The sequence below is a fragment of the Drosophila hydei genome, unplaced genomic scaffold (genome assembly GCF_003285905.1).
Source record: "Drosophila hydei strain 15085-1641.00,03,60 unplaced genomic scaffold, DhydRS2 tig00000418-arrow-arrow-pilon, whole genome shotgun sequence".
Taxonomy (NCBI): Eukaryota; Metazoa; Arthropoda; class Insecta; order Diptera; family Drosophilidae; genus Drosophila; species Drosophila hydei.
The window spans coordinates 285,296-312,715 of NW_022045727.1; the positions used below are offsets into that span (position 1 = coordinate 285,296).

General features: G+C 40.4%; 4 protein-coding genes across 8 annotated transcripts; 2 read left to right on the forward strand and 2 right to left on the reverse strand.

Moving 5' to 3' along the window:
* Window positions 1-769: 769 nt before the first annotated feature.
* On the forward strand, window positions 770-17,773 carry LOC111605294. 4 transcript variants are annotated; one of them, XM_023323746.2, is made up of 8 exons: window positions 770-1,340; window positions 10,070-10,282; window positions 11,647-12,085; window positions 12,154-12,364; window positions 12,439-13,274; window positions 13,335-13,536; window positions 13,749-14,817; window positions 17,402-17,773. In XM_023323746.2, the coding sequence occupies exons 1-8, from the start codon at window positions 1,308-1,310 to the stop codon at window positions 17,579-17,581; spliced, it is 3,183 nt and encodes a 1,060-aa protein (XP_023179514.2). In that variant the 5' UTR covers window positions 770-1,307; the 3' UTR covers window positions 17,582-17,773. The 4 variants fall into 4 exon arrangements, with proteins under 4 accessions (XP_023179514.2, XP_023179516.2, XP_023179513.2 ...); XM_023323745.2 differs by having other exon boundaries at window positions 1,308-1,340; window positions 12,436-13,274; XM_023323748.2 differs by lacking the exon at window positions 10,070-10,282 and having other exon boundaries at window positions 12,436-13,274; window positions 17,402-17,581.
* LOC111605298 lies at window positions 15,870-16,905 on the reverse strand. 2 transcript variants are annotated; one of them, XM_023323752.2, is made up of 2 exons: window positions 16,701-16,905; window positions 15,870-16,564 (listed from the first exon to the last, which is right to left on the reverse strand). In XM_023323752.2, exon 2 carries the CDS (start codon window positions 16,518-16,520, stop codon window positions 16,029-16,031), a length of 492 nt encoding a protein of 163 aa, XP_023179520.2. In that variant the 5' UTR covers window positions 16,521-16,564; window positions 16,701-16,905; the 3' UTR covers window positions 15,870-16,028. The 2 variants fall into 2 exon arrangements, with proteins under 2 accessions (XP_023179520.2, XP_023179519.2); XM_023323751.2 differs by having other exon boundaries at window positions 15,875-16,564; window positions 16,646-16,884.
* Window positions 17,774-17,832: 59 nt separating the features above from the next.
* LOC111605296 lies at window positions 17,833-19,220 on the reverse strand. Its single transcript, XM_023323750.2, has 3 exons — window positions 19,142-19,220; window positions 18,127-18,670; window positions 17,833-18,068 (listed from the first exon to the last, which is right to left on the reverse strand). Exons 2-3 carry the CDS (start codon window positions 18,651-18,653, stop codon window positions 17,942-17,944), a joined length of 654 nt encoding a protein of 217 aa, XP_023179518.1. The 5' UTR covers window positions 18,654-18,670; window positions 19,142-19,220; the 3' UTR covers window positions 17,833-17,941.
* LOC111605295 lies at window positions 18,854-20,862 on the forward strand. The gene is made up of 5 exons (XM_023323749.2): window positions 18,854-19,213; window positions 19,701-20,047; window positions 20,115-20,459; window positions 20,522-20,673; window positions 20,731-20,862. Exons 1-5 carry the CDS (start codon window positions 19,010-19,012, stop codon window positions 20,820-20,822), a joined length of 1,140 nt encoding a protein of 379 aa, XP_023179517.1. The 5' UTR covers window positions 18,854-19,009; the 3' UTR covers window positions 20,823-20,862.
* The last annotated feature ends 6,558 nt before the right edge of the window (window positions 20,863-27,420 follow it).

Here is a 27,420-nt window from a genome sequence, read left to right on the forward strand (position 1 = left end):
AACGTCAGCACGTTAAGTTCAAATTTAAATATGAATATCTATTAATGTTTAACAACACTATGAAAATGTAATTTAACATATCTAATAACACAAATCAAAAAGTCCTCTCTTGCCATTATAAAATTCTTATGTTTTTCTATACAAACCAATTCTTTGTCCAATTTTCAATGCCATAATTAAATCATCTGAACGTATAATGAGCGAACAAATGTTAATCTAAACACAAAGAATAAATGTTAAGCTTGACAAAATCAAAACGCATTTAAAATCATAATAATAAAATAGATAACAAGCGAAAGTGGTTCACCGTCATTGATAACGATAGCAAGGTTCATGAACCGGGGCGAACTAAATCAAACCAAGGAATAACTTGCAATCAATTTACAAGTTGTAGCTTTCATTCTAAGGAATTGAAATTTGGTGACAAAATGTAATGATTGTCACACTGTTGTTTTTGCATTTATCCAGCGTCCTTGCAACAGCTCACGCCGCGAACAGGTGCGACCCGTTTTAATAATTCATTTTCATCACAAATCGCCGGCTTAAGTGCATGTCCTTTGCGCTAATCGGTCGGTCGGTCGCTTGGCTGACCGCCCGCACACCTATATCTCCCCCCTGCCGGCCTGCCCGACACTCTGAATGGGCCACAGCCGTCAAACTGGTTGCAACAACTTTCGTTGCGGTTGCGTCGTCGAAGAAGTTGCTCAGCTGCGAGTGGCTGCGGGCTGTCGCATTTTTAAGACAGTCAGCTTTTAAACGCGGCCAGAGTCGGTTGCTTGTCGCGCTAAATCGTCAGCAGTTATCCAATCTCTCTTGCGCTCTCTTTCCCACTTGCTCGCTTTGTGCCACCATAAACCGTTGTTGTACTTTGGGAAAGGCGCGCGCGTGCGCTCTCGTTTGCTAAAAAGCAGAAAAAGCTAATAATAAGAAGTAGCAGAAGGCAGGCGGCAGCGGCTGCGGCGAGCAAGTGTTCTGCAAGACGAAGCGTGAAGTGCAGCCACACGCTGTTGTGTTTTTGTTTTGTTTTTGTTATTGTTATTTTGTTTGGTATTCATATACATATGGGCAGAAGCATGCGAATAATTTGATCCGGATCTAATCTGATCTGATCCTGAGAGGCAACTCAATCTATTGCGCAAGTGGCTAAACGTATCGCTTACAATTACGCTCGTGTGACACCTTTAACTGTGTGCAACTATTACACCTGCTGCAGCGCTCGGGAACGCGGTCATGTTCATCATTTCAGTTGGAGCTGAGCAAACGAGACGCCAACTATCATAACACACGATTTCCAAAGCTGTTCCAGGATGTCGGACATTTACTATTGCAGCAATAGCCAGGTAATTCGATTCTGATATCTTAGACTCATACACATGCATATACATATACATTTTTTGAGCCATTTAGTTACTAAACTAAATATTAAAGACGTCAACTTGGTCACTTATGTCTCAAGTTGGTCATTTTGCTTTCCCATTCGCTTTTGTCATTTAACATAATTGGAAATTTGTTTGACGATGTTAATTAATAAGACAAAAGTAAAAGTGAAACTAAAGCGCCATTAAAATATGAACTAGCTATTTGTCATATTCGTAGTTCGTAATTCGATTATGCAATAGGACTGCGATGCCTTATAATATTACAGGCCTATCGATAACAAGTTAATTTGCTAAAAAGTAACGGCACAGCAAGTTACAATTGTTATGCACCAAATGCATGCAAGCCGAATGTTCATCTACACATATACATACATGCATATGCATGCATGTGGGTATGTGTGCAAGCATGTGAGACGTGTTCCATATGGTACTAAAACTGGGACTTCATTTTCCATGCAAGGGTACACGGAACATTTCTGCTATACAGTGATTGTATTTCAATCAAATGTGTAAATATTTTATACATTTTAATTATTTTTATACTTGCGCATTTACTAGATAGTTTTGGCTGATCATTTATCCCTATAAGTTCATTGATAATTCTTCTTTCATCATTCACATTTGGTACATTTTCATTATATTTTTGGTGCAGTATATTTTCCATTTTCATCAAGCATTTTTTTGTACTTTTGGGACATGTTATTTCCATTACATTTTTTAAATATTTTTGGTATAAAATTTTTGAATTCTTTTCTTGATACTTTTGGTCCACCCTTTTTTGGACTGTTTTTTTGGTATTTTTGGGACACCCTATTGCTCTATCTCATTCTTGGTACATTTTCTTGAATATTTGGGTACACACTTATATTTATCAAGCCGCTGACTACTGTTTATAAAAATTATGCAAATTATAAAGTTTGAGCGCTTTTGGCACGCCCCGCAGTAAGCTGATGGGCAACAGTCGGCAGCAGTAGCCGCCGCAGCAGCAGCAGCATCCATAAGCTAGTGAAAGTTCGTCCCGTTATAAACCAATTTGCCTTAGTAACTTACTTTTGCTGGCAACACTGCTATTGTTGTTGTTGTTGTTGTTTCTGCTCTGGGCGCATGGGCATTTGCCGCCTCTTTTTATTGCTGAGCCGCGCGCTGCTGTTGAATATCAAAAGAAATCAAAAGTTTTACTGCGTGCGTTGTTGACGTCTTTTGTTGCTGTTGTTATTATAATTTGCAACTGTTTGAATGCAAAATCGCTGATGTTGCTGTTGCTGCTGTTGTTGTTTTGACAACCAACTTAATGCCCATGTCTAAAATTTGTTGTTTGTGAAATGAAGTTGGGAGAGACTTTGGCTTTTGCTTTGTTTTTTGTATGGCTTAGCCGCTGTCGGTGAGAATTTTTCCATAGCAAAATATGTCGCCGTTAACAACAATGACAGACAGCGGCAAAGTGAACCAAGGTTTTCACTGACCAAAAATTTCTGTTGCTGTTGCTGTTGCCTTCTTTTTTTGTTGTATGTTATTGTTGCAGGGCGTGTGTTATTGTTGTTATTGTTGACTATTGAGCAATTTGCAGCCTGTGATCGGTCGCTGTAATTTAAGTCGCGATATTGTTATTTGTATCTACGTTACATATATACAGAAATACGTATATACATACATACATATTGACATACATACATACATGCATGGCAAGACATTCCATTCAGTCTAGTCTAGTCTGTAAAGACTCGCACGGCCAAAAGTGATTGCGGCGACAACAACAACAACAACAACAACAACAAACTCGTTTGGCTTAGAAAAAAAACGCAACAACTTTCAGTTGTTTGTTTAAAGCCAATCTTATCTTGGTTTTGCCATTATGTTTGTTGTTGTTGGCTTTTGGTTTTGCCGCTATTTTTGCACAATCACCAAAAGCCCAGCCAGCGGCTAAGCTGACGCCATCACATCGCTTAGCATAACACCCACTCTGAGACCCCACAACCCCCCACAAATCGCACAATATCCTAAAATAACCTTTTGCTACTGATTACGCTGCATGTTCAAAACTCGTATACTCTTATAAAGCCCATATATTTTCCTTTTCAATGGCCGTGGTATGTGCTCTCTTTGTTATTCAAGGATTTGCGAACTAAATACGAAAGTGAGAGAGAGAGTGTGTGTGAGAAGAGTGAGAGTAGATTCTGCATTTGAATATGTGTACATACATACACATGCATATAAAGTACCGGAACGTCTAGTCAGAAATTATTATTTAGTTAGCCTGCAGATCAACGCGTTTTCTACTCACAATTTGCCATGTGCTGCAACAGGTTCAGCAACAACAACAATATGAAATGTTGTTGCCATTTGCCAAATGCCACACGACAGCAATAGCAACAGCAACAGTACAAAATAACAAACTAGTAAAGTAGCGGCAGCAGCAACGGAGACTAGAAAAATAATAATAGCTTGTTTTCTGTACTTTTTTTATGCATATACACATACATATACATACATATGTATGTATTATTTCTTTGAAGTCATGCTCCATTATTACTTTAACTTTTCTATTTGAACGCAATTGACGTTTGATTTGAATGCAAAAGTTGAGTAGCAGCAGCAGCAGCAGCTGTTTAAGTGACCTTTCATGGCAGCTGCCAGCATCAATCTGGCCACCCGCTAAACGATCGCTAATGGCAGCACTGTGTGGACACACACACACTCATACACATATAAGTGTATACATACGTTTGCTTGAACTTTCTCTGCCTGGTGTAGAAAGAACAGCACATCAGCTTTCTGCGGCTTGAGAGTGTGCTTCGTTTTGTGGCTGGCTTGCATTTTTCTTATTTCAAAAATGTCATTGAAATAAATTAGAAGCTAAAGGCAACCGCACAATAACAGCAGCAACAACACAAACGATAGGCCACAATAATAACAAAACCAACAAAAATCATGTGCAATTCCAAAGTCTTAACAAAGACGTTGACAGCGAGCGCTGCGGCAGCATCAACAACAACAGCGAGCAGCGGCTGCGGCTGATGGCAAAGAAAGTAGCACAATTCATTGGCAGCGCCTGGTTTGTTTGTTCATCATCAGCGTTGCTGCCGTTGTTGTTGTTGCTGTTGTTGGTGTCGGCTTCAAGCATTTTATGACTTTTATAAACGACGACGCTGCAGCGCAGCCAACAGCGGCGATTGTGTGTGTGTGAGAATGGATTTAAAATTGAATTTCCTTTCGATTATAAGTATACGTGCACACATATGCATAAATACACATACACGTGTGTTTGCGTGTGTGACTCGGCGCCCTTTACTTTCCAATTCCGATTCGCAGTGCTTTATTATTTTTGTAGCCGCCCTATTTGCCAACTAACATTTCTCCTCTTTCGAACACTAATTTCAGCTGGGCGCAGTCGCGCCACTTTGCCTAGCCTTGAACTGCGTCGACGCCGACGTTGACGGCGACGCACTGCGTTGGCGTCACTGACCAATTCTTCTTTTTTGGCTTTTCCTGCTGCAATCGTGTGCAAAAACTAATGAACATTTGTTAGCTTTAACAATGCAAATTTGGCAGCGGAAATTAAAATTCATGTTTGGGAGGGCAATCAGTAAAAGATTGGGGACAACCTTGACTTCATGTATGTATATAAACATACATGTATGTCGAATAATGCTTTCTGGATAAAAATTAAGTAATGGATTGTTTTTAATTGATTGATTTCTGTAGGTAACTCAATGTACATACAAATCCAGATATAGCATGACACCACATGTGTATATGTAGTATGCAATAGACATTTGAGCTCTTTTCAGTTGCAACACTTATACATATATAAGCACTTTAAGCATTTAGCTGTTGAGTGAGAGTAGAATTCAGCCTTTTCGCTTTTACTTTTAAATACTTTGTCTATAATTAGCAATCGCCGCAGTGACACAGGCGAAACAACAACAAAACGGGGCGCAAAAACCGTTTTCTTTCTTTCCTTGTCCTTTGCCTTGAACGTTTGGTAGTTTTCTGTAAGAGAGACGAATTGCAACTGTTTTTATTGCTTACTCCTTGTGTCTGAAGCTCATTGTATGCATGGTATATGATTCGCAATAGAGAGTGCCATCCATTGTCAGTGACGTCACAATTATATACATATACATATATATATAGAGTATTTTTGTGTACAATTAATTAACTTAAAGTCCATTAGGAATATATAGAAATATACTCACGGGCAGAAACTAATTGACAACTTAATAGAAAAATTGATGCGCACATTACATTGGCATGTGAAACAAAAGTGTGCAAAGGTTAATGTAACCTTTTTTAGAAACATGATGGCTTTGCTGTTCTACTTACTACATATGTACAACACATCCTTGCATACATACATTTTTATATGCAAATATGTAACGATTAGACTAAGCTACTTAAGTTTGCTTGGTGATTCCAATTGGAATTCAAGCGGCATATTTTGGCTGGGAATTTGGAATTTGGTTTAGCTCTGTATGTAAACATGTGCGTGTGTGTGTGTGAGAGTGATCTTTGTTATATGATCTGTTTAATATTCTGACCATAACATGCAAATTCAATGAACTTTGTATGCTAATTATAAACATACACATGTATACATGTGTATGTGTGCGTAATCTTGTATGTATGTAGATCAGTTTCCTATAAGATTCTTTAGCATTTCCACCCACAAAATTTCGAGCCACGTTCTGATTGGTGAATAGTGAATAAATGCTGAGAAAGCGCCCGTTGGCATTACAATTAATTGAGTTTAGACTTTATTTTAGCATTTTTTGTTGTTATTTGTTGTTGTTGAAGAACTTTCTACTTCATTTGAATGCAAAGGCAAATCCGTGAGGCCGCCAAAAGGCAGACGAGGCCAAAGCGTTGATGAGCAGCTTGTTGCATTGCATTTTGATTTGCCATATACGAATATACATATAAATATATAAACACATAAATATGTGTGCCTGTATGTGGGTGTCTGTTGGCCATACCCAGGTAACTTGCTTTGCATGAGTCAGTTTTCTAGTTTTAGCACACACACCCAAAATCCAATTGGAGAAATCAAAGTATCTTTTGGTTTTTTTCTCTTCTGTTTTTCGCTTTGTTGATGCCTTCCAGTCACGTCGAACGACTCCAGCCCCAATTCCAATTACGCACGTCGCATTGGAGGCGTGGCAGGCAGACATGTAAAAAAACCGTTGCAATGTTCGCTGTGCACTGTGCAACATTTTTGGCGCTTTCGCCATTTGGGGTCGCCGTTATTAATTCGTCACGATTGGAGTGGCAGCTGCAACAAGCAGTAAGTAGTAAGTAGTAAGCAGCATGCAGCAAGCAGCATCAAGCAGCAACGTCAGCTGTTTGCTCAAAGGGAAATTAAAGAAAAGCTGTCACTGCCACAGCTGCCGCACGTGGCAAATGATGTTACCTCTTCACGATTTTCGTCTGATGCACTTTCCAATGGGAATCCAGTAAAGAGCTGAGTGGTTGGGAAATCGAAGCTGTGATTAATGATAACTGAAATGACAATATATCGACAAATACACAACGATAACGATAAAAACGAACGCAAACAGCTAATCAGAAAAGTTCCATCACATCTGGTCTTTTAACCTAACAAATACGAAAATAAACTCTGATCGGATATTTCAGTTCGACTTGCCTTAAGGCTACCATCATCTAACTTAAATCTACTTATCTATCCTTATCCTGTTCTAAAGTTACACAACTAATCAATAACAATCATAGATTCGAAGTCACCTGATATAAAAACTTTGGAAAAGGACCAAAGCTAAGTTTTGGTTTATATCAAATTTTTTTACATTTTTAGATCTTTGCTCATAAATATCCAAAATATTAATTGGTTAACGCAAATTGCAAATCAAATTTAGTTGGCTTTATTCGAAATTCTCTTCCACTTCTTTATATTTTTCTTCTCTTTCGTCTGCTTCCATATATAAATGATATAGAGTATATATTTTTCTGAGCAAATAAAAGTAAAATATATTTCTTAATAGGAATAAAAACGTTTAATTGACAAAATTATTATTTGACTATTTGGGATAAGTCATCAATATGAAACCAGTCTTAAATCTCAAATCGAATAATTCATCTCGCCCTCAGCTGCTTTTGAGCCAATTAATTAAGCCAAATAACAACGTTTGTTAAATATTATTAATTGAATAGTTGCCATATTAATGCATACGTATATGTACCATATACCAGATATATATACATATATATATATATATATATATATACACACGTACATAAACGTCTAAATTGCTTATGATTTCCGCATTTAAGCTAGCCAAGCTCAAGGTTTTTACTTTTATCAAATTTCTTTTATATTTCCATGAAATTTTTAATATATTTATTTATGTATATAAATATTTAGCTAAGTTAAATTATTATTTTATATTATGATATTTTAAAAATAAATATTTCTCACTCTGTGACGTTTTAAAAAGCTTAAACCGAAAAATAAAAATACTAAAAAAAGAGACAATAAAATTATTTCCGCATTAACAAAACAAAACAAAAATAAAAAACAAATTTCGACTTTAGGTTGAGTTTAAAATTGAAAATTTGTATTTTTTAACAATTTGTTTTAATAAAGTTTCTTAACATAACATAAAACTTAACATTTAAAAATCAAATAATGTAAGAGTGAATAAAAAATAAAAATAAAATAAAAAATTAAAGCAAAAACTAAATAAATACAACATGAAAATGAAAACCAAACTCAGTAAACAATTTAATAAAAAAAAAAGCAAAAATGATTGTATTCAAATTTAAAAAAAAATAAGCATACTAAATAATTAAAAGCTTTAAGTTTTTAATAAACAAAACATTGTGTAAAAAATATAAATTGAGTAATAAATAATACAAAATATATTATTGTTACTTTAATTTTAATAATAGAGCAATTAAAATAACAATAATATATTTTTTAATTATTCTTTTTTTAATTTGTTAAATTAAGTTATGTTTTGAAAATAAATATTATGCTATTTTTGATATGAAAAATGTTATAAAATGAATGTAAGTAAAATATATAATATATAAGTAAAACTAAATAAGATATAAATATAAATATTAATAAATATAATAATATAATAAATGTTGATAAATGTAACATTAATAATATAATAAATATTAATAAAAATAATAATAAATATTTATAAAAATAAAAATGAAAAACAAGAAATTTTGCTGTGGCAACTTTGACTCAACATTGGAATCGAACAAAAAAATTATAATTGCAACTTTCGTTTGTGGCATAGAGGTCAGACAGAAGACCCCTGCGCCCACTACTCCCGTCCCCTTCCACCTTTCCCCTTTCCTGTTTGGCAGCAAGGAGCAGCTGTGAAAGTGCAGCGTGCATTAGAGTTCAAAAGACTTAGGCCACGAACTCGTTTGCCATTGACAAGTGTCATTGGAAGACGAAGCCAAAGACGCAGAAGAAGCGCATTTCGAATTGCTTGCAATATTTGTCGCCATGGCTGCTGCTGCCACTGCCGCTGCTGCTGCCGTTGTTGTTGTTTGTCTGGTTCCGCAGCGAAAGCGAATTTTTGTGCCAACTGCAGTCAAAAATGCAAAGCCAAGGCGAACGAAAAAAAAAATGCGGCAACGTCGTCAGCGAAATGAAAGTGTTTTGTTTCATTGCTGCTGTTGTTGTTGTCCCCCAAAAGACGATACGGCAACTCTGCAATGCGAATACAGTGGGCGACAGCAGTAAATAATTCCCACGACTTAAGATGCATGCATAAAATATTAACATGCGGGAACTTCAATTTATGTTGTATCTTTTTTATCAAGTTTAATTAGTTGGCTTAAATTTGAAAATTTTAGTTAATATGTTGAGCGCTCCACGGTGCGCCGGCAACATGTTGCGACCAAACATGTTTATAAGCTGCATTCATGCTGGCGCGTGTGTGTGGATTTTAATGAATTTTCCTAATTAGTCTTGTGAAAGAAAAGCGAAAACGAAACGTGGCATAGGTTGTTGCTGCTGCTACCCCTGCCGCTGCTGCTGCTGCTGTTTTTGGTGTCGCTCAGCCATTGTTGATACAAAATGTTGATAGCAACACATAACAAGCGACAAAGTAAAAGTTGCCGAATCGAAAATAAAAGTTCAACAGCGACGCCAAAATATGTTAATATGTGCATTTCTATAGATGTGTGTGTATGTGTGTGTGCGTGTGTGTGCGCCAACGCAGAGATGAGCAAGGGAAACGCTGCCGCAACTTTCTTTCTTTTTGGCGCCAGCGTCGCTGCTGAAGTCGCTCCGGGGCGCTGATCGCTTGACATTGGCTTCGTTTATGGGCCATCATTGCTAGAGCTGTACATACGTATGTATGTGCGCGCGCGTGTGTGTTTGTGTGTATGTATGTTTGTTATTTTTGTAATCTTTTCGCATACCAACTGCTAAAAGAAATACAAACAACACACACGCATACGCACACACACGCGCAGCCTATCTGGAGCAGTGGTCTTAAGGTTGAGCTTGAGTCACGGCTCAACCAAACCCGAACCCGAACCCCTTGGCCTCTCGGTCGGTTGTTGTGTTAAATTTGTGCAATTAGCACCTGTTGGCGTCGTGCATGTTATTGCCATTACCATATCTGTAAAAAAAAGAAACAGATTTACTAAGCTTAGATGTTTAACAAAAGTTATAAATCTAAAAATTTTATTTTTTTACTATGCAGATCAAAAAATCTCGCGATGCAGACAAAAATGTTGTCGGCAGTAATTCAACGGCAACAACAGTAACAAATACATCAGGAACAGCAGCCGCAGCGGACAAAAGAAACAGCAGCAGTAGCAACAACAACAACAACAACAACTGCAACAACAATCGTAACAGCAGCAAAGACAAAAGCAAGGAGATGCAAACAAATGGCGGCAAAACCAATTGGAAGGTAATTAAACGGAAATGTAATAAAATACATTGTTAATATGTATGCACACAAATACAAACACATGCACATGCTCACACGCTTTACATACATATGTGTATGTATGTAACGAAGTTTGCGCAATGAAGTGCAATAATTAGAAAGAAGAAAATCATAAAGCTGCAAAAGAAAGAAGGAAACAAGTGTGAGTGTGTGTGTAAGTGTGAATGCGAGCGTGTATGTAAGTGTGAGGTAACATGAGTTGCTTGCACGTGCGCGCTCTCTGCTCCCGTTATGCGGCCGAGTGACTTTTGACTAACTCCTCTGACTGACATTAATAAGCGAGTGCGAGTAAGCGAAGGGGAGAGGAGGACGGAGAGATAAAGAGATGGATGGAGAGAGTGGCGACTGTTGCTGCTTTACAATTGCAACAGAAAAATGCAAATGGCGCTAATAAGTTAACCCAAAACATACGATGAAATTGTGTATGTGTGTGTGTGTGTGTGTATGGATCTGTTAATGTGCGACATGGTCAATAAACGCAGATGTTGATTATGAAATGAGGAAACCATTTACGCACTCTCTTTGCTCGCAAAGTTTAATTACATTTTTGTGCTTGTTGCTGCTCATTTAGTTTATTATTGTTATGTGTGCATATGTACGTACTTTGTTGACGCGTCTGGCGGTGGCGGCAGCATCACGAAGAGAAAAGTAGGCCGCAACGCGACCTCTTTACCGCCAGTGGTCCGGCCTGGCACGGCTCGGCCCGGCTCGGCCCTCCCGTCATGTCAGTCGCTATATTATTTTGCTTTACTTGCTTTAATTAATTTTCTAAATTGTGTTTATGCAGTGTGCTTGTATGTTGCAATTTATCGTTGTTGACCACAACCTCCTCGTTATTTAACATTGTGTGGCAGTTAGGGAAGCTTATTATGCATGCGCTACCAGCTTATGGATCCTTGTATGTTGCCAGATAGTTGCAATTTATCGCTTATCGTTTTCAAAAATGAAAATATTGCAAACATGTAAATTGGTTCCGTAATTAATTTGGCAAAATGAAATTTACAGCGCCGCTTCCTTGGTTTTCACTCCATGCAAACATTGCATTTGCTGTGCATTTGCATGCGCAGCAACAAAGTGAACAACATAAAAATCAAACTATTATTAACTTGCTCAAGTGCATTCATTCATTACCAAGGCACAAGGCACTTAGCGTGATGGAGCGTTCGTTTCGTTGGCTGATTTAACGGCATGATTTGGCGCAAAATCAAAGCGTTTAATTTTAAGGTGCTTTTGTGGTCATTGACCAGTGGTCCATGGCCGCTAGAAATCTTGGAAATTTTTGGCTATGTCACTAATTACGAGCAAACATATTTCTCTGCTCTTAGGGCCTCGTCCAAAGCAATCCCAATCCCAATGGTAATGGCAGTGGCGTCTTGCCGACGACAGCTGTCTCTCAGCCGCCCAAGGTCTTTCACAACACACGCTGTACGCGACACCATAAGCCCCATCATTCTCACACCAATGGCAACGGACTTGTGCCAGCCACTGTAGCAGTTGGAGCCGTAGCTGGTGCTGGAGCGGATCAGCGGGACCGAGATCAGCAGCTGCATCAGGCACAACAACAGCATCACCTGCACATGCACAGCCACAGTCACAATCATGCGCATCATGGTCTGCGTCGCAAGTCCGAGTCCGTGCTATCCACTGACTCGGACATACGTTTCACACGCCGCAAACTGGGCGATAGCCAGAAGTGCGGATGCGCTGTGATAGCCGGCTTCCTTATTGCTCTGCTGGTGGCCGGCGCCTTTGTTTACGTGGGCTGTAAGTAGCCAAGCCAAGTGGGCCGTGCCCACAGCGAATGTCTAATGTAATGTGACCTTCAATTGCAGACACATACTTTCGACCGGAGCCGTTGCCGGATCGCGTGTTCCGCGGCAAGTTCATGGTGCTTAACGATAAGTGGAGCATGGAGCTGGCCAATCAGAATTCGCTGCGTTTCCAGCACAAGGCACGTGACTATCGGGAACGCATCAATCTAACGTTGCGGCGCTCGGATCTACGTGAAGCTTACGAGGGCAGCGAGATTCTGGCTTTAGACGGGTAAGAGATCAGATTGTAAACCCATGATCATACATATATATATATATATATATATATATATTCTTTTGCAGCAGCGAGGACAACAACAACATTGTGGTTCACTTCAATATGATATTTGATCCGTATGCGGGCCTCGTCAGTAGTGGAGAGCTGCTGGCCTTGTTCCACGAGGAGCTGAGCGATGCGCATAGTCGACATTTTGCCAACATGACCGTAGATGTGGCGAGCGTGACCATTAAAGAAACAACTGGACTGATCGAGGAGCCCATCATGTCCAGCTCGCCGCTAGGCGGCCACGACGAGACAACGGAGCCCACAAGTACAACGCCACGTCCATTGCCGCGCCGCTGTGAGCCGCTGCAGTTGAACTACTGCCGCAACGTTGGCTACAATGTGACCACCTATCCAAATCTGCTGGGTCATGCCACTTATGAGCAGGTGGTAGACGATGTCATAGTGTTCCGCGAGCTTGTCGACGGCGAATGTTTCCGTGAGGCCTACGACTTTGTTTGCCGTCTGCTGCAGCCGCCCTGCGAGTCGCACGGCATTAGTCAAGAGCCGACGGCCGGCGCCATATGTCGCGAGTACTGTGAGGCGTTCATGGCCGGGTGTGGAGGCCGATTGCCTGCCCGGTTCCGCCAGCACTTCGACTGTGAACGGTTCCCTGAGTCGACAGGCACACAATCCTGCCAGCAGAAACCTCACTGCGTCGGTGATATGCAGAGCAATGTCCAGAGTCCGCGCCTTTGTGACGGCTATGCCGACTGTCCGGATCTGTCGGATGAGCGCAGTTGCGCCTTTTGCGCCCCTAATGCTCTCTACTGTGGACGTGGGCGAGCCTGTGTGCCGCGCAAGGCGCGTTGCGATGGCAAAGCCGACTGTCCGGATGGCGCTGACGAAAAGGATTGCCGTAAGTGCTGATTCATCAACTATTGCTAATCTAGATAAATTTCTGAATGTTCTCTTACAGTGTCAATAGCTCCTTTAGCCGCGGATCTATTGCAGCCGGAGCCTTGGGTACCCTATCTCCCACGCTTCCATGCCGCCGGCTATGCTGTCTTCTCCGAGAAGGGCATTGTTGGCAAACTGTGCGCTGAGGGATTAGAAGGTGATGCGAAACTAGTAGTTCGTCAGACCGTCTCGGAATCCCTATGTAAATCGCTGGGCTATGAGTGAGTGCATCCATTTGAATTTTCCGACCCAATACATTTGTGTGCACATGTCTGGCAACGCCATGAACTGGCTGGCGAGCTGGCAAGGCCGGCGATACATTTAAATATAACTGTCAGGTGGCAACGCTATGAACTTTAACGAAAAGATCAATTTTAAATTAGAATTTACTGTGGCATTAATTAATTTTTTAACTTTTATTCTTATTTGGCAGATCTGTGGAGATCTTTGATGTACAAAATGATACGGAACAGTTGTCAGATTACGTGCGCGTCTTGGACCCACATGCGCCGGAGATCAGCTTCATACGCACCCATTGCCCCAAGAGGCAGGTGCTCTATGTGGGCTGTGGCGATCTGCGCTGCGGCGTGCAGTCGGCGCTGCCAAATGCCAAGCAGCATCTGTCACTGCCCAAGATGTCAGCTCCGGGCGATTGGCCATGGCTGGTGGCACTGTTCCGTGAGGATATCCACGTTTGTGACGGAACGCTAATATCGCCGGACTGGGTACTGACCACGGAGAGCTGCTTCCAGGGTCAGCCAAGGGCCACCTGGATGGCCATAGTGGGTTCAGTACGTTTGTCGGCGAAAGCGCCGTGGACACAGCGTCGTCGCATCATTGGCATGATCAAAAGTCCCGTTGAGGGCTCCACAGCTGCACTGGTCCGCCTCGAAACGCCGGTCAGTTTCTCGGATCACGTGCGCCCCATTTGCCTGCCAGATGCACTGCAACGGCAGCAGCAGCAAACGCCAATGCAAAGGCGTGCCTATGTTCCAGTGGCAGAGCGCTTGGAAGCACCAGCTGCATCGCACTCGCAGCGTCGGCTGGCCCAGGAGACGCAACAGTTCTTCCTCATACCCTCACGGCAGGAGCAACCAGACGGCTCGGATGACAGCACCGAGATGCATGAAGATGACATTGGCTATGACCATCTTATAGCTGAGGCCGCAGCATCCCAAATGCCGCGTGCCGAGGCCTTGCAGCAGCTACCAGAGGTTGACGATGAACATCCACAGCTGGACGCCTATCCGCTGCCAGACAGCGCCCCACAGGTCAACTACTACAGCCCATCCCCTGCCTCGCAAGCATCCAAAACTACCAAACCACCCAGTGCTCCAGAACAAATCTGGACGAACTGCAACACGCTCGGCTGGTCCCGACAGCGCGATCATCTGCAGCGGGTGCAGCTCAAAATTGGGGACATGGCACCCTGCGAAAACGTCTCCATAACTACGGTCAATTCCATGTGCATGGAGGCCACCTACCAGAAATACGACTGCACGGTGAGTACCACACACAATTACATACAAATTGTTTAATACTCGTCCACGAGCTGCAAAGAGAGTATATTGGCTTGTTGCAAATTCCTTTTTTGCTGTCCATCCGACCGATACTGTTGAGATACTGTTGAACTCTATAGATTGATAAAAATGCAAGACTTACGCTCATCGGGAGCGTGTTAAATTATAGGATTTAAAACTTTTCTCACTTGAATCACAGTTGACCCACTCTACGGATATATCTACTAATTATATGCTCAGTTGGAACATATGTTATGTTAGCTGCATTGGAAATTGATTCCTATTGAATAACACTATGATGTAAACTGCCCCAAAATGTATGATATAATATTCCGAAGATCGATGTAAGATGTATTACTTTCAGTTGCCGAAATGGATTTTTCGGAAAATATTTTTGATCTCAACTAAATATATTATAGAATATCTGTTAAGAAATTTGAATATTTGGAGTTTGCGTGATAATATTCAAGTTAGAATATCAAGCGTGTACAAACGTGTATGTATGTGTGCGTGCGTATGTATATAAATGGATTTACTAAAAAATATAAAAGAGAACTGGAAATATAAGACAGGTAGAGAGAGGAAAAAGATGTAAGTATTAGAGAAATTTTCATTTATTTATATTATTTGGATAGCTATGTATACATATACATATACATATGTATGTACATATACTCAGAGAGACATTCAAATAGTAGTGATTCACTGCATATGTACGCATACATTCATAAGCGCATACAGACGTAAATTTGTATACCTATACAGATGTATACCTATGCACATACACATTAACATAGTCATACAATATATACGTAGATACATACATATATATATATATATAAAACTTCGCACATACACGCTCATATATTTATATATGAAACTTCACACACACACACACAACTAGATATACACAAATTTACGCACACACACTATTATAGCATAGGATATCTACCGAATGAAGCTTCATTACTGTAGATTTGACTGCATACAAACATGCCTACATATACACATATGTACATATATATTTATTATTATTATTATTATATTTGAGGATTTGTAACAGGATTTTTATTGTTCAATCCCTTTTGCTATGACTATGCTAGGACTTCCGGTCCAACCTTAATGTTAAATGAAAAAAAAATGTATATACAGTTTCGTCCTGGTTAGTGGGACAGACTAGTTGCTCCATAAGTTTAGATGCGTATGGAGCGTTTTGCTGTTAGCAGGGACGCAGTGGGGCCAGCGTTTGGAGCCGATCGTCGCTGTTGTTTAGTTGTTAGGTGAAAACGCAGTCGTTTGGGCTCTGAATGTGGCTGTGATGTTTCCGGCCGGAGTTGGTGCAACGTCCCTGATGTCGTTTGTTGTTGTTGCCGCTGCTGGAGATAGTAATTTTGTTGACGAGCCGCAGTAGCCAGAGCGCTGCCAGGCAGTGCGCCGATAAAACAATTCTGACGATGAACAGGCACCGCCACATATTCAGCCGAGCCATCATTAGCTTCAGATCGTGCCTCTGTCTCGACTTGGTCACCCGTCGAGCGCCTGCGCTTAACGGGTTCGACTAGGGCACGACGCAGCTTTTGCCAGTTGACGCGCAGCTGGAACAGTAGCTCCGGACAGGGAAATAACAGCAGAAAATACTCCAATATATGCTTTTCGAATTCATAGCCCTGGCCATTGGTAAGCATTAGGCCGGCTCGCTGTGTCTCGGGTATGTGGAAACGCGCACAGGCTGTAAGGATAAAGAAAATAGAGTTAACAAACTTTACCGTTGCAAATTTGATTAAAAGAAAAAAAGGAAAACTCAATTAACCTTGAGTAATGATTTGTTCATAGTTGCTGCCCGCTTCGCAGATGATGAAACTCACTTCGCCCTGATAGCTGATCTTCAAGCAGTTTTTTATATCCAACATGATGAAATTCATTAATGACGGCTGCGCTACGTTTAACTGTTAATTTTTTATTCTCCTTTTGCTACGTTTATTGAATGACCCGTTGTTCCGTTCACTTGCAATGCCGACGCTCAAATAAACGGCGGTTTGGCGCGCGTTATCTCCTTATATGCGCACGTCGACAGGCAGGAGAGAGAGAGATAGGTGACTGCTGAAGCAAAAAGCATGCTCGATCTTACACTGCAGCTGCGGCCTGCATGCAAATTGTTCTTGCTCCTATCCTATTGAGTAGGCAAGAGAGCAAAGCATTGTCCAGGGATGTTTCTAGCATTTGCTATTTGTGTGCGTGTGCGTATGCGTGTGAGCTCGTGCTATGCTGCATTTGTCTTGCATGCGAGAAAGGGAGAGCGTATATTGCCTTGTTCTTGTTGTTGATATGGCATTAGTCACATACATATGTCTGTTTTGTTTTGCTTTTGTCAGTTGCTGAACGTGTCGCTGCATGTCGCGATTTTGCCGTGACGTCACAATTGCCATAACAGGGTGTTGCATGCGTAGTTTTTCAATATGCACATACATACACACGTACATTCGCATATATAAACATAAAAAATATGTATATTTAAATTATGTATACATATATCTTAAAAACTTAAATACCTCTTGTACACTTTCAGCAAGAGGAATATTCTGGCGCGCCTGTCCAATGCCTCATACCGGGCACCAATCAATGGGCATTGATTGGCGTCTCCTCCTGGCGAATCGCTTGTGGACCGACGGGCGTCGAGCGACCGCGCATGTATGATAAGATCGCCTCCAACGCGGATTGGATACGGGAGACAGTGAATGCGGTGTAGACGCCAAGCGTTACAATTATTGCGCCGACATATTGTAAAAAAAGAAAAACTAACGTGTATTATGTAAAAAGCAAGAAGAAGCAACCTTAATCTTAATTTAACTGCATGTTTTAATCTAATATGTATTATTATAACCAACTTTTTTTTACTGTTTTGTGTAATATTTATTAACTACTTTAACTATATGCTAAACGAAACATAAAAAGAGCAGAAAACAAAGGACATTTAGTTAGTTTTACATTTAGTTACTGTAATTATAATTTTTGTTTGTATTTGTTGAGAACAATTGTTTTGCTTTTGCAAACGCTAGTTGAATAAAATAAAAATGAGTAAAATTCAGTTGGAAGTGTTCATTCCGGTTCAGGTCGCCACATGCATTGCCTGCCAGTGGCCACACTCTTGTCGGCGATATTGTACCCGATCCGCGATCTGGTTCAGGCCCACTTTAAGAAAATCATAGCGCTGAACCTCAAACTTGAAGGCGGTGCTGTTTAGAGATGACAGATTGTTAATACGAAATACTTTCGATAGTTTTAGGAACCTACAATGTGGGCGGCCGCTGCAGCGGTTTTCCGCTCGCTCGATACTCTTTGAGGAACTGATCGTGCTTGGCCTTGAGCTCATCATAGTCGACTGGCTGGCCACAGGGAAAGATAGTGTCACGTATTTTAGCCGATAGCGACTCTCTGTTCCACCAGGCGTCCAGCTCGGACTCAGGCAGCTCCACAGCGGTGGCGCCTAAGAGGCGAACCTGCCATAGAAAGGGCGTGGATCCTTGCGATGGCAACGATACCACCGGCATTAAGATTGTAACGGCGCATTTGGCATTGGCCTTAATGTTCTTATAGTTTCGTGTAAAACGTTGCGTTGCGTAGATAACGCATTTGTCAACGCTGATTCCACGGTACAGCACTGTACGGTTGAGTACCGTAAATTCATCATCGATGGTGGCCAAATTCATGTATATTTGTGACTCTGGTTGATGATTTCTGACTGCATCCAGGAGCTGTTGGAGAAGTGCGGTGGGCTCATCTGGGTAGTCGACAATGCGTGAAACTGAAGATTCATTCATTTTGCGACAAAATGCGACTGCAATAGATATCACGAAAGGTACATATTTGAATTTAAATTGGCGCGCTCTGTACACAGGTTGGCAGCCTCACAACTAACTATCGAAAGCAAAATCAATCGAGCAATATATCGCCATAACTTTTGCCGAAACACATATCGATTGTCGACTGTCATGTACCAGGCACGTAAATGAAATACAAAAAAAAATTTGTTACTGTTTATAAATACATCCATCCATCTTAGGTTGACAACTAAATTGTTGCATGGCAAACGTTTAAATTTTGAGTTTCGCTTGTGGTCAATCCACTCACTGCTAGCTGCTGCTGTTGGGGCAGCGGCTGCCGAAATTACCCAAAGATGTCCATACTGGATATGAAGGCCGGTCCGCCGGATTATTGGGCAGAAATCGGAAACTTCTTTTTGCCGCTTAAATATCTAATTACGAACGATCGTTTCGATGCGCTTGTGCAAAATATCGATGTGCATTACCTGATCAATGCGGTCTTCTGGATATTTATAGCGTTGTCCTGCGGCTTCTATGGATTTCAGCGCCTCTTCCAGGTGAGCGAACAACAGCATAAGCAGAAGCAGCAACGGCAGCGGCAGCAGCAGCAGTAGCAGTAGCAGTAAGCGACAGCACGGCGTCCGGCTGCTGTTTGCTGTTGGTGCCCAATTATTTTGGCGTTTATAAATAGTCGGTAGCCAGATGTAAAGCGGCGACGTCGACGGCTGTGGTAGCGGCAGCGGCAGCGGCGACGTTAAGATAAGACTTGCGACCGACTGCCGCGACCAGCAACTATAAAGATTAAAAACATTTAAAGCAAAAAAAAAAAAGGCACACTCGAGTCCAGCTCTGCCACACGCACATATATATGCATATATATATATACTTATATATTTTTATGTACATTCATGCATATGCATCTACATATTTATGCATATGCATATGCATGTATGTATGTGTGCATATATATGAACTTGTGCCTTGCACCGGAAAGTATCTGCTATGATCGGTGACTAATTGGCTTTCGTTTGTCTTCTTTTGCAGTTCTTTTTGAAATCGTCAAACGTGCAATACTTTAAGCGCAAACAGTTCGCCCGATTGATATGGAATATTGCATTCTATAGCGCATGCTGTCTCTTTCTGCACTTTTACAATGAGTTCATGATACTGCCGCATCTGATGAAGAATCAGGGTCGTTATTCGCTCTTCCATAGCTCCGACAATCTCATCTTCTATCGTTCGCTTCAGTATGAGAAATTTCAATTCTATTCAATTTTCATAATAACGTTCCATTTGCATGGAGCCATGCTGGACTTCAAGGAGGCTGACTTTCTGGAAACAGCCTCCAAGGGTCTCTATCTGTCAGCCCTCATCGCTATCGATGTCTACAGGCATGTCCGACCATTAGCTACCAATCTGTATACCAATCTAACTGTGCTCTTCACCATCCAATTGCAGATATGAAAACTATTTCATTGGCATGAATCTCACGCTGGGCCTTTACAGCATTCTCGCAGAGTGCCTCTCGCTGTTGGCATTGCAAAATTCGAATCGCAATCGTTTGATCTATCAACTGTTTATGGGCCTACGGATTGCCGCCTGGCTGCATGTGCATATCAATCTGTTGCCATTCAACTACTTCATACCCACGCTGTTTGCCAAGAACTTTAAGCTGCCGCTTAATGTGGCAATTTGGGTGTGGTATGGTCTAGCCATCTGGAACTCGCCAGTGTTGCACTATTTCTATCACCAGATCTATCACACAGCACCATCTGATTGCTCCGGCGAGGGCTCGGCAGCCAAGTGAGCAAACGCAGGAAATTCTCTATGCTTAAATACATTAATTTCTCATATGATCCTGGCAGATGCATCCTCATTAAGGACACCAGCGAATATCGCCACTACAAAACCCTGCAAAGAGCTTACCTAGAGGTTAAGCTGGCGCATGAGAAGACAACATCCAATTCTCTGCCAACCACTGAGTCCGCCTCGGCCAAAACCTACCAGGCCATCAAGTGTATGTAGTCTCTTCCAGTGGCAAAAGCTACCTCAACTTATCTAACTTCTATTGCAGGCGTTATGATGCTGAAGCGCAAATTGAAACGTATACGCGAGGGACGCGGCGCCGAGCCAGAGGATGATAACGAGGAGCTCAACACGAATTGATCGGATTCAGCTCTTGACTGCACAAAACCAAAAAAAAAAACAATTTTGTTTCTTCTGCTTATAAAAGACAACGCCCTAGGCAAGGTGCTTGATGCGCTACATTTTCCAACTACCTCCCAAGTCTTGAGCACGCATACGTATGCATGGATATATATATACATGCCACATGTGCAACACACCAATCAACATCACATCACACAAGACACACACGAGATTCGCACACAATTGACACTCGCACACATTCGACACACGTTCTCTCACTCCCTCCCTCCTTCTATCTCTCTCTATTTTGCTCTCTCTCTCTCTCTTTCTCTTCCTCTTCCTCTTCCTTTCTCTCCCTAGTACCTAGTTAGTTATCAAAATATCTCACATCTCGTGAGCTCTACAGCAATACCTATTTATGTACTTATGAATATTATAGCACTAGCTTTTACATCGCCTTAGCTCTACAAATAGTTCATTTCTTTCGCTGTGACCTATTGAAGTTTCTATAAATTTGTAGTTCAATTCTAATAAAGTGATTAACAAATTGAATCCCCATTGTATTGTCAATCTAATTAACTCAACTAATTTCATTTAAATTAATATATATATATATATATATATAAGTTAACACATAACATTTAATATAGGGTATTTCATAAGTTTATAACCAACCCTCGCTATCGCGTGTTTCGTAAGTTAAGAAACAGCCCTCGCAATTGCGACACTGCATACTTTGTATCAGCGCGCTATAACTGCAATGGTCAGCGGCGGTAACCAGATACTTTTGTTTACTGCAAGAGTTTCCGTTATTGCCTAAGATTGCTGAGTCGGCTTGCCGACCATGACATTGTGGTGTGATGCGAGTTTTGGCTTAGCTTAAGTGAAATATTCTATGTAGCTAAAAATCAGTTTTGCATTGAAGTTTGAAGAATAAACCCGCACTACTCCGGCACACCGCCGTAATCAAATTGTTATATTTCTGATCATTGCTGAGCCACAAGGCCAGTTAATAGAAAAGGGGGTGAAGTCAAACCCTCCAACATAATCATCATAAGAAGATTATAATTACCCGATCAACGCTGGACCTGCCACCGACGCCTAGCTCATAGCTGGACCAGCAACTTATTGATTAAGACTATAAATACCCGATCAACGCTGGACCTGCCACCGACGCCTAGTTCATCGCTGGACCAGCAACATATTAATTGGCGCCCAACGTAAAAAAAAAAAAAAAAAAAAAAAAAAAAAAAAATTTTTTTTTTTTTTTGGAATTTAAATCATATTAAACAAGCTTGCAGAAAAATTACGATTTATCCTGTCATTCACAAGAATTTCATATTGCGATTGCCTGACAACGTCATAGCCGAATGCGATGGAAAAACCCACACACTGCAGAGTTGCACCGCTTCACCTGGAGCCACCTTTTGTCGTCTGGCATTAGAGAGTTCATGTGCCAAAGAGCTCCATGCAGGTGGCACGGCACACTGTGAAATCCAGCCGAGCAACCTGGAAATAATCACCCACGTAGATGATGGAATCATCATTCTTAACGACGGGTCCGCAAGGATCCAGGTGGATAACGGCACTGAAATCCAAGTACACGGCACGCATCTCATTACGTTCGGGGACCGAGTCGCGATCAACGGGACTCTGTTTTACAACCACAACAACGTACGCAATAGAGTCCCGGGCATTGCCAACTCTCCCTTGCTGAACATCACTGCCAGCCAAGATGTCCTCAGCCTCCCTTATCTTCATCGTTTAAATGAACGTAATTTGGAGGAGATACAGCAATTCAAGAAAGACGCCGGAACTGATCAAGCTTATCGTGTGGCATTCATCATTGGAGGTATATGCTGTGCTTTAATCTGCATTGGCCTCACCCTTTGGCGGTTCATCGACGCAAGGAAGTCTGCGAAGCAATTACGAGAAGTCGTCGCCGGAATTGGGTCGGCCGAGGGCGGCCTTACACTTGAAGGGGGAGTAGTTAACACATAACATTTAATATAGGGTATTTCATAAGTTTATAACCAACCCTCGCTATCGCGTGTTTCGTAAGTTAAGAAACAGCCCTCGCAATTGCGACACTGCATACTTTGTATCAGCGCGCTATAACTGCAATGGTCAGCGGCGGTAACCAGATACTTTTGTTTACTGCAAGAGTTTCCGTTATTGCCTAAGATTGCTGAGTCGGCTTGCCGACCATGACATTGTGGTGTGATGCGAGTTTTGGCTTAGCTTAAGTGAAATATTCTATGTAGCTAAAAATCAGTTTTGCATTGAAGTTTGAAGAATAAACCCGCACTACTCCGGCACACCGCCGTAATCAAATTGTTATATTTCTGATCATTGCTGAGCCACAAGGCCAGTTAATAGAAAAGGGGGTGAAGTCAAACCCTCCAACATAATCATCATAAGAAGATTATAATTACCCGATCAACGCTGGACCTGCCACCGACGCCTAGCTCATAGCTGGACCAGCAACTTATTGATTAAGACTATAAATACCCGATCAACGCTGGACCTGCCACCGACGCCTAGTTCATCGCTGGACCAGCAACATATTAATTTATATATATATATATATATATTATATCAGCGTGACGTCTGCAAAAGTTAGAGACTTCAAATTTATCATAGAATTTATCAAGAGTATAATTTGATCCTTTTTCTTCGACATGCTCACACTAAGTGCTCATCGATAAAAATCGATTATTCAATTAGGCATTTGAAGCCCAACTTTTGCGCTATAAAGTTTAGTATGTGGGCTCTCAGGATGTATACCTAGAACTGGACTATTTGTGTGATTGTGTACGTCTTCTGCCTCTTCCAAATGGGAATTAAAGAAGCTCAAGTAGCAGAGCCTTGGGATAGGCAACTGCCAAATCTGAGGGCGAACCGGGAAGTGTATCCAAACAGACTGGAATTGACATAAAAAATGAATGAAAATGTGCTACAATAGAAAAAAATGTTCCATCGATTTATTATCGATTTCATGGGAATCCTAAAAGATCAACGCTTGCCACTCAGATCTTCAATCTCTAGCTCTTAAATAAGCGCAGACAGGCAGAGGAGCAGGCAGACAGGGCTAAATCGAGTCAGCTGTTGCTTCGGCTCAGGACTTTGTCGACTCTATGAGATGGGCCACGCCTTCTACGTACATAGTTTTGGCATAAAATCCATTTGCCAATTTCATGGTCTTTGGGCGACGTTGCACGACTCAACAACGCTCGAGCTGCGACATTTTTATACTCGCTCACGAACTGAAAAGAGTATATTGGGCTGCAACTTTCGCCTTGTTGTTCGTGCACCTGTCTCTTTGGTTGTTAGGACTTATCCAACTCGCCAATTATGGAGGTGAAATATCTTGGCATTGGATCTTGGAATATATAGTATTTATATTTGGATGGGACATGGCAAATCGGCCAAGACTGTTCGGCACGTGAATTACTCTTAAGATTCTTACTATGTGACCACGCCCACCAGCGGCGGATCGTATCTGACTATATAGGTTTTGTTTGTTGTAACTAAAGAATTTGAATTTATACTCTTGTAGACATACCCACATCAAAATCTATTACATATGTAGCTAAGCCATAGGAGGACTGACACTTCGGCAAAGGCGTCTTCTAAAGTTTTTGTGCTAGGAACTTAAATTATCAGTAATTGAGCTAGTCAAGAACTCGTCTATTGATTATTAGTTATTGATTAGAGTTATATCCAATATATATGGAGCTATAAATTTGATTGAAATGTGAATAACGAAAATTCTGCAGTCCGAGGTGCTCGACTAACCCCCATAAAGTGTATAAGTATTCCTGATCGGGACGACGAGCTGAGTCGATATACCTATGTCCGTTAAATATGTTAAATATGTACATATTTGTGCTTACCACACGCAGTAGGATCGTAATATATTTTCCGATAACTCATATCATCCTTAATATCTATACAAATCGATCATTTGAATTCGATATGCTGTTCAGTGTGGCTTGAAACCCGTAAGAGCTACTGATTTCAGCTTAGCTGTGTCGAGCCTTGGGTTTTTCGTATTCCCGCTAATCCTAAAGTTCGTAAGACGTATTTCGATCAGTGGAGATTTGTGCTTTAACGCTTCATTGTCACCCGCTATGAATTTGATTAAGTAAGTCCATCTGAAATGAAAGTTATCTAGCAACTGGGCGCCCATAGAAAAGCTCCGAGCGCAGTCGCTGCGTCAGCTGCGCAGTCAGCAGAGCTCGTGCTTGTGTGCGTGTATATGCTGCTTTCTATGTATGTGTAGACGAAGTGTAGGGCGATTGGAATTGCAGCTGTGCGCAGGGTGCAGGGTATCTGCTAGCGGGCACTGCTCACTGCAATATTCTCAAATGTTACTTGAGCTTGAAACTGATTTAAAAGTCGCTTTTGGTTTGTTTTTGTTTTTTGTTTTTTTTTTTTTAATATTCTTGCTTTATTGATATTTGAAAAGAATTTCTATTTGAATTTTTTGTTTTTGTTTTTTTTTTTGTTTGTTCTTTTATGCCATTTGTTTTGTTTTTGTTTTCCTTTTGTTTCCATTCAGTTTTCCATTAATTTGTTGTTATAAATAAGTAGTTGTTGTTGTTGTTTTTAAATCTTATCATTTTCGTTTGGTTTTGTTTTTTTTTAGTTCTGTTTTCTATCGTGTTTTTACTTTTGTTGTTGTTGTTGTTGTTGTTTTATCTTTCTTTTAAAAGTTTTCACTATTTGCTAAGTTTTTTTTTTTGTATTTTATTTTTATTTTTTCTAAGTTTTTCATGTGTTTTTTTTTTTGGTTTTAGCTTTTCGCCTGTTTTTTTTTAATTTTAGGTTTTTTTTCATTTTTGTGAATTTGCCAATTTGCATTTTTAGAAAATTCTCAAACAGCTTTACGAACAAATTTACGTTTTTCTTTTCTTTTGTTTTCTTATGTTTTGCTTTGCTTTATTTTGTGATTTTTCTTCTTCTTTTTTTCTGGGTGCCACAAATTATGTGAGAAAGTGTATTTGACATTTTTGTTTCTTTATTATTTGTTTGTTTTTCTTGTGTTTTTTGTTTTTAATTTTGTTGCAGTGAAAGTGAAAGTGGACTTGATTTCGGTCAGGTGGAGTGGGGGAGGTGGCAGGGGTGAATTTATAGAGTGTGCATTGTGTGCTGGGCAAACAACTCGACTATTGAATGCTCTTGCCATGCCAAAGCCATTTCAAAACTTAAATTAAAAAAAAAATAGTGGGATTTTTAGAATTTAGGTTTAGGTTTTGTAAATCGTATAATTTGTAGGTTTTTTAATTTTTAATTGTTTGTTTAAGTATATTTTTATTTTATTTACGTTTTGTTTTTTTTCATATTTCTTGTGGCTTTTTCTTTTGTTTTTCTTTTTGCTTACAAATTAATTCAATTCGTATTTGTTTAGTTTTTTTTTTTGGTTTTTCGTTTTGTTTTTCATAGTTTTTTAGGTTTTTAGTTTTTTTTTAAACAATTTTTCAAAGTTTTGTTAACAATTTGCTGTGTATACCTCTTTACCATTTCTTAAGAATAATACATTTAATTTTACTATTAAATTTATGTTTAAAATTAATGTTAGTTGTTTGTTGTTCTTCCTCCGCTCCTTCTGCTTCTGTTGTTTGGTTTTGCTTAAATTTTGCATTTAAAGGTACTTTCTAAAAAAAAAATGTTTTCTTCTTTGTTTTTGCTTTGGTTTTTAAATATATAATATATATTATATTATCATATTTTATGTTATAATTTATATTTAGTTGTTATATATCTCCCCCCTCTGCACGTATAAATTGTTGCTCTTCGCTTGATAATACATATACATTTATATATATATATATATATTGTTGTTGCGACTGTACCTAAATATGAATATTCGAAAAACGTTGCTCTCCATTTTTCATTTGTACACTATAAACGATGAAAAAATGTTTGCCAGCGTGAAAGATTCGATTCGCATTTGCAGTTGGTAAGCAAAATTTCAACACCTTCAACTTCTCGCCAATTTATTTAAATGAATAGTGATATTTGTGTGCGCTGAAATTTGGCTGTTGGTATTTTCCTTTCGCTTGCCTGTCCACTTGTTGCATCGAAACGAAATGAAAGAGTGTCGAAAACCTTTCGGAAGCCACTGTGCAAGTTGTGCTAGCTGTGCACGCAAATCATTCTAACTGTTTCAAGTGATTCGCTCAACAATTGAATCGCAACGTTTTGCAACGAGCTGGCAGCACTATTGCGTTGCTGGACCGGCTGGACCGACCGGCCCAGCCCTACGCAGCTGCCTGCTATGCCACGCGTACTCATAGCGATCAGCTTTGTCATTGTGAACGGCAGTTTAAGAGCTACAGAACAGCAGAATTTCTTAACTATTTTGTTTTTGTTTTTGTTTCTCTTTTCTTGATCTTTTTTGTTTTTGTTTTTGTTTTTGTTAAAATTGCATTTTATATAAATATTTGTGAATTGTGTGCGTTGTTGTTTAGCCTAAAACGCCCACAAACATCATTTATAGTGTGCGCCTAGCCTAGGGCCAAAAAAATCTGCGCAAATAGCTCGATTTCAATTATTTTCTGCTTCTCGCGGTCCTCTTCAATTTGAGTTATTTGTTTGCCTCCACCTCGCT